Source organism: Astatotilapia calliptera, chromosome 5 (genome assembly GCF_964374335.1).
Source record: "Astatotilapia calliptera chromosome 5, fAstCal68.1, whole genome shotgun sequence".
Lineage (NCBI taxonomy): Eukaryota > Metazoa > Chordata > Actinopteri > Cichliformes > Cichlidae > Astatotilapia > Astatotilapia calliptera.
Genome location: NC_137426.1, coordinates 3,115,483 through 3,121,482, shown reverse-complemented (window position 1 = coordinate 3,121,482; position 6,000 = coordinate 3,115,483). Strand labels below are relative to the sequence as shown.

Sequence of the window (6,000 nt, the reverse complement as noted above, 5' to 3'; positions counted from 1 at the left end):
TGCGGCTGATTTACAACAATTTGGCAAAGGTGAATGGACCAAAATTCCTCCACGGCACTTTAAAAGACTTGCTGCCAGTTATCATAAATGCTTGATTGTAGGGTAGGACAACCAGTTGTTAGGTTTAGGGAGCAAACACTTTTTCACACAGGACCATGTCGGTTTGGATTTTTTGCCCCTTAATAATAAACACCATCTAGAAAATGCATTTTGTGTTTAATTATGTTATCTTTGTCTGATATTTAGATTTGTTTGATCATCTGAAACATTTAAGTGTGACAAACAAAAAACAGAAATCAGGAGAAGGGGGCAAACACTTTTTCACACCCCCGCCCCCCCCTCCCAGTGTCTCTGAAATGGACAAGCAGTTAACAATAGATGGATGGATCCGTCCAAATTTCACCATAATTTCATCCTTGGTCACTTATGCAGGGTTGAGTTGTGGGGACAACATTCAAAGCAGGTATGTCCAGAAAGCCACCTACTCCATCTCCTGGAAGTGTGTCCCAGGTCATCCTCTGGGCCTCCTTCCTAAAGGACATGCTTCCTTGAGGCATGTGAAGAGTGTTATAACTCGAACTAACTTGTGCCTGTTTTTTTTTCCTTGTGTGTGTGTGTGTCATATAAAGATGCTAGTGTGAAAAAATGAAGCCGTCTTTGACCTTAAAGGCTACAGATTCTGGAAGTATGGGGTGTCCTCTCTCTTTACCTCAACCTGTACATAAACTGTTACAATAATCTGTTATCTCTGCTCATTAATCTGTCTGCTGTCAGCGATTCTGTGTAACTGTCGCAGTTATTAAACATGTTAGAGCTAAATGTCGCTGATATTGTCACATATCACACCGGAAGTGCAGTTATAGTTTACGGCTTTAAGAGAATAGAAGGAGAATGAATGTTTCTTTCTTTCTTTTTTGTGCGTCAGTGCGCTGGGAGGAGTGGCTCCGAGCTCATGTGTTTTTTTAAAGAGATGCTGTAACGTTTGATCTTCTGAGGATTTGTGCAGACATGGAGCTTCCACCACTTCTGTTTCTGAGCTTCTGTTTCCTGACTTTGTCCGGACTGACGTTTGCTGCTGAATCCGGTAAGAAACTCACTGATTTAAACTGATCATGTGTGCAGGCGCAGTCACGTTTCACAGGTGCGGATCGAGCTTTAACGCTGCTCAGGCTGCTGCTTTAGTGGGTGGATGACTGCGGCATTTACACCTGTGACATCAGCCGCATTTTAGTGTTGAAATAACGAGAGTTAGAGCAGATTAATGTGCAGCACCTGCAACAACGAAACGAATCTATTTCTTTGTTGATCGTTATAGCGATACTCATTATTTCATTTGTATGCGTTTTAAAGCGTACGTGTGTGCGTCTTTGTTAGTGCGCTGCTTCCTGTAAACGCATCTGCTTTGGTCTCTGTTTAGACTGTGTGACATTTGTTTCCGAATGAACTTCATGTTCAGTTTGAAACACATATACACTGTTTCTACTAATACAGAGATAGTGTAGAGGTAGTGTTTGTTTGTTTTTTAATGACTTTACAATGAGAGGAAGTCAAATTTCATCTCAGGCAATCATTATCAAAGAGTGTTTTCTACATTACAATAGACAGCCACACTACTGGAGTCATGGTAAAGCTAGAAGTATTATATGATTATGCCTAACTCTTTTTATGGAATTTTACTTCTTAAAAATATTTGCTCTGGGATTTTAACTCCACTCATTAACATAGAGGCTTTTCCTGGATAGAGAGGAATGCTGGGAAATATATTACCTGTATTTCCTGACATTGATCTCTACTGTTCGTCAAAAATTTCTGCATCAAGCGGATGCAGTTATATAAGAATAGGTCAATATGCAGGGAGAGTCAGTTTTAATGGACCTTGCCTTCTGTGTCCTGATGTCAACGATACTACACGTTATCTATTTAGTGAGTGTTTTATGAAGTCATTAACACAAATAATTTAAAATGATGGTAAGTGGTGCTGAAAAGAGTAAAGAGAGCAGAGAGCAGGATGAGGACTTTGGCTTTCGTGTTTCTATAAAGGATTGAAACGCTCTTATCACTTGTGCTGATAATATGCACTGACTTTTGTAATACCCATTGAGTAATTAAAAATAAGCTCTCGTTTGTCATTTGTCAAGATTATTTTGTAAGGACACTCTCTGAACAATCCAAAACATAATAACAAAACAAACCTTTTACAGAACATTCTGTAAAATGTACTACATGCTCATAAAACCTTCCAAAAGTACACTTGAGATTGTCTGTGAAGGTTCTCAGTCATCCAGGTCATTGTAGTCTAAGGAGCTTGGAAAGAAAAGTGTCTGGACTTGAGATTATACTCCTCATTAGTTTTTGTTTTGTTTGTTTGTTTTTTTTGCTCTAAGCCAGTTTTTTCAAACAGAGAACCATTTTGATATTTTTAGATAGCAGTGCTGCTTACTTCTTCTGAACAACATGCCTGACAGTCAAAACAACCTCTTGCATGGGATAGATGTGCAAAATGCAAGACTGTGCACTGTGTGCTGTTTCACGTTTGGACCACTGCTGGGACAGTTTTCTTTGTCTCCTCTTCATCAGATCAAGCTATGGCTGAAAGCCTGTTGCATGTAGAATGGTCTGTCCAGCATGGCCTCCCTTTGGCGAGTGGAAGGAAGGTTCTTCACATCACCAAGTGATATTCTAAGCTCAGTGTACCTCAGTAGTATCTCAGTTCACATCTGCAGTGGTCTTGTCAAGAGAACTATCTGGCAGAGCTTTAAAACTGAATTTGTGCTTGATCTTGTTAATCACGCATCTAAGAATTAGAGGCATCAAAAGGAATTTGCGTTAAGGCTTTATTATAGAGAATAATAATAATAATAATAATAATAATAATAATAATAATAATAATAATAATAATAATAATAATAATAATACCTCTCCGTGAATCGCTACCTTATCATGGTGGAGGGGTTTGTGTGTCCCAGGGATCCCAGGGGCTATGTTGTCCGGAGGCTTTTGCCCCCTGGTAGGGTCTCCCATGGCAAATTGGTCCTGGGTGAGGGACCAGACAAAGAGCGATTCAGAAGACCCTTATGAAGAGAACATCGAGAGAACAGTTTACCCTGCCCGGGATAGGGTTACCGGGGCCCCGCCCTGGAGCCAGGCCCGGGGAGGGTGCCCAAGGGCGAGCATCTGGTGGCCGGGCCTTAGTCCATGGGGCCCAGCCGGGCACAGCCCGAAGAGGAGACATGGGCCCATCCTCCCGCAGGCCCACCACCCGCAGGAGGCACCATAGGGGTCGGGTGCATTGTGTGCCGGGTGGCGGCCAGGAGCGGAGGCCCTGGCGGACTGATCCCCGGCTGCCAAGACTGGCAATAGGGACATGGAATGTCACCTCTCTGGTGGGGAAGGAGCCTGAGTTAGTGCGTGAGGTTGAGAGGTACCGGCTAGATATAGTTGGGCTCACCTCTACGCATGGCTTGAGCTCTGGAACCAGTCTCCTGGAGAGGGGCTGGACTCTGTCTCAGTCTGGAGTTGCCCCTGGTGAGAGGCGGCGGGCTGGGGTGGGTATCCTAATATCCCCTCGGCTTGCTGCCGGTACGTTGGGGTTTTTCCCGGTGGACGAGAGGGTTTGTTCCCTGCGCCTTAGGGTCGGGGAATGGGTCCTGACTGTCATCTGCGCTTATGCACCGAGTGGCAGTTCAGAGTACCCAGCCTTCTTAGAGTCCCTGGGGGGTGTGCTGGAAGGTGCTCCACCTGGAGACTCTGTTGTCCTGCTGGGAGACTTCAATGCTCACGTGGGTAACGACAGCGAGACCTGGAGGGGCGTGATTGGGAGGAACGGCCTCCCTGATCTGAACCCGAGCGGCGTTTTGTTATTGGACTTCTGTGCAAATCACAGTTTGGCCATAACGAACACCCTGTTCGAACATAAGAGTGTCCATAAGTGCACGTGGCACCAGGACGCTCTAGGCCATAGGTCGATGATCGATTTTGTAATCGTATCACCAGACCTGCGACCATATGTTCTGGACACTCGGGTAAAGAGAGGGGCTGAGCTGTCAACTGATCACCACCTGGTGGTGAGTTGGATCAGGTGGCGGGGGAGGACGCTGGACAGACCCGGTGCACCTAAACGCGTAGTGAGGGTGTGCTGGGAACGTCTAGCAGAGGCCCCAGTCCGCGAGATCTTCAACGCACACCTCCGGCAGAGCTTCAACAGCATTCCGAGGGAGACTGGGGACATTGAGTCCGAATGGACCATGTTCAGCGTCTCCATTGCCGAAGCTGCTGCATTGAGCTGCGGCCGCAAGGTGGTTGGTGCCTGCCGTGGTGGTAATCCCCGAACCAAATGGTGGACACCAGAGGTGAAGGGAGCCACCAGGCTGAAGAAGGAGTCCTATCGGGCTTGGTTAGCCTGTGGGACTCCGGAGGCAGCCGACAGGTATCGACAGGCCAAGCGGAATGCAGCTCGGGCAGTGGCTGAAGAAAAAACTCGGGTGTGGGAGGAGTTCGGAGAGGCCATGGAAAAAGACTTTCGGACTGCCTCGAGATTCTGGCAAACCGTCAGACGCCTCAGGAGGGGAAAGCGGTGCTCTACCTGCACTGTGTATAGTGCTGGCGGAGCGCTGCTGACGTCGACTGAGAAAATTGTCAGGCGGTGGAAGGAATACTTTGAGGACCTCCTTAATCCCACTGACACGTGGAGGAGGAAGCAGAGTCTGGGGATGAGGGGAATGACCCGCCAATTTCCGGGGGCGAGGTCACTGAGGCAGTTAAACAACTCCTTGGTGGCAGAGCCCCTGGTGTTGATGAGGTCCGCCCCGAGTTCCTGAAGGTTCTGGACGTTGTAGGGCTGTCCTGGTTGACACGCCTCTACAATGTTGCGTGGAGATCAGGGGCAGTACCTGTGGACTGGCAGACCGGGGTGGTGGTCCCCATCTTTAAGAAGGGGGACCGGAGAGTGTGTTCCAACTACAGGGGGATCACAATCCTCAGCCTCCCCGGGAAAGTCTATGCCAGGGTGCTGGAAAGGAGAGTTCGTCTGCTAGTCGAACCTCGGATACAGGAGGAACAATGCGGTTTTCGTCCTGGTCGCGGAACACTGGACCAGCTCTTTATCCTCTCCAGGATACTTGAGGGTGCATGGGAGTTTGCCCAACCAGTCTACATGTGTTTTGTGGACTTGGAGAAGGCATTCGACCGTGTCCCTCGGGGTGTCCTGTGGGAGGTGTTGCGGGAGTATGGGGTGTCTGGCCCATTGCTACGGGCCATTCGATCCCTATACAACTGTTGCAAGAGCTTGGTTCACATTGCTGGCAATAAGTCGGACTCGTTCCCGGTGGGTGATGGGCTCCGCCAGGGCTGCCCTTTGTCTCCGGTTCTGTTCATAATTTTTATGCGCAGGCGAATTTCTAGGCGCAGCCAAATGGCGGAGGGCTTTCACTTTGGTGGCCTCAGAATCTCATCTCTGCTTTTTGCGGATGATGTGGTTCTGTTGGCTTCATCGGGTGAGGGCCTCCAGCTCGCACTGGGACGGTTCGCAGCCGAGTGTGAAGCAGCGGGAATGAGGATCAGCACCTCCAAATCTGAGGCCATGGTTCTCAGCCGGAAAAGGGTGGAGTGCCCACTCCGGGTCGGGGATGAGTTCCTGCCCCAAGTGGAGGAGTTCAAGTATCTCGGGGTCTTGTTCGCGAGTGATGGGAGAAGGGAGCCGGAGATCGACAGACGGATTGGGGCTGCAGCTGCAGTAATGCAGACGCTGCACCGGTCCGTCGTGGTGAAGAGGGAGCTGAGTGTAAAAGCGAAGCTCTCAATTTACCGGTCGATCTACGTCCCTACCCTCACCTATGGCCACGAGCTGTGGGTAGTGAATGTAAATATTTTAATAATTAAAGCTTTTTCTTATATTTTCTAACTTTATAATATATAGTTTTATTTTATTTTGTTCAGTCTGTTACTGTTCTTCTTCTCTTGGATCAATTGAAACTGCATAATTTCCTTAGGCATTAATAAAAT

General features: G+C 47.8%; 1 protein-coding gene across 3 annotated transcripts in view; it reads left to right on the top strand.

Annotated features, from left to right (window-relative positions):
- The first annotated feature begins 896 nt into the window (after positions 1-896).
- The window catches only part of LOC113021855 (programmed cell death 1 ligand 1-like), a 39,622-nt gene continuing 34,518 nt past the window's right edge, over positions 897-6,000 (top strand). Inside the window, exon 1 of one of the 3 annotated variants that reach the window (XM_080301540.1) lies at positions 897-1,084. In XM_080301540.1, the coding sequence (XP_080157666.1) occupies positions 1,009-1,084 (76 nt within the window). In that variant the 5' untranslated portion in view covers positions 897-1,008. The remainder of the gene's footprint in view (positions 1,085-6,000) is intronic. The other 2 variants (XM_080301541.1, XM_080301539.1) reach the window with 2 other exon arrangements.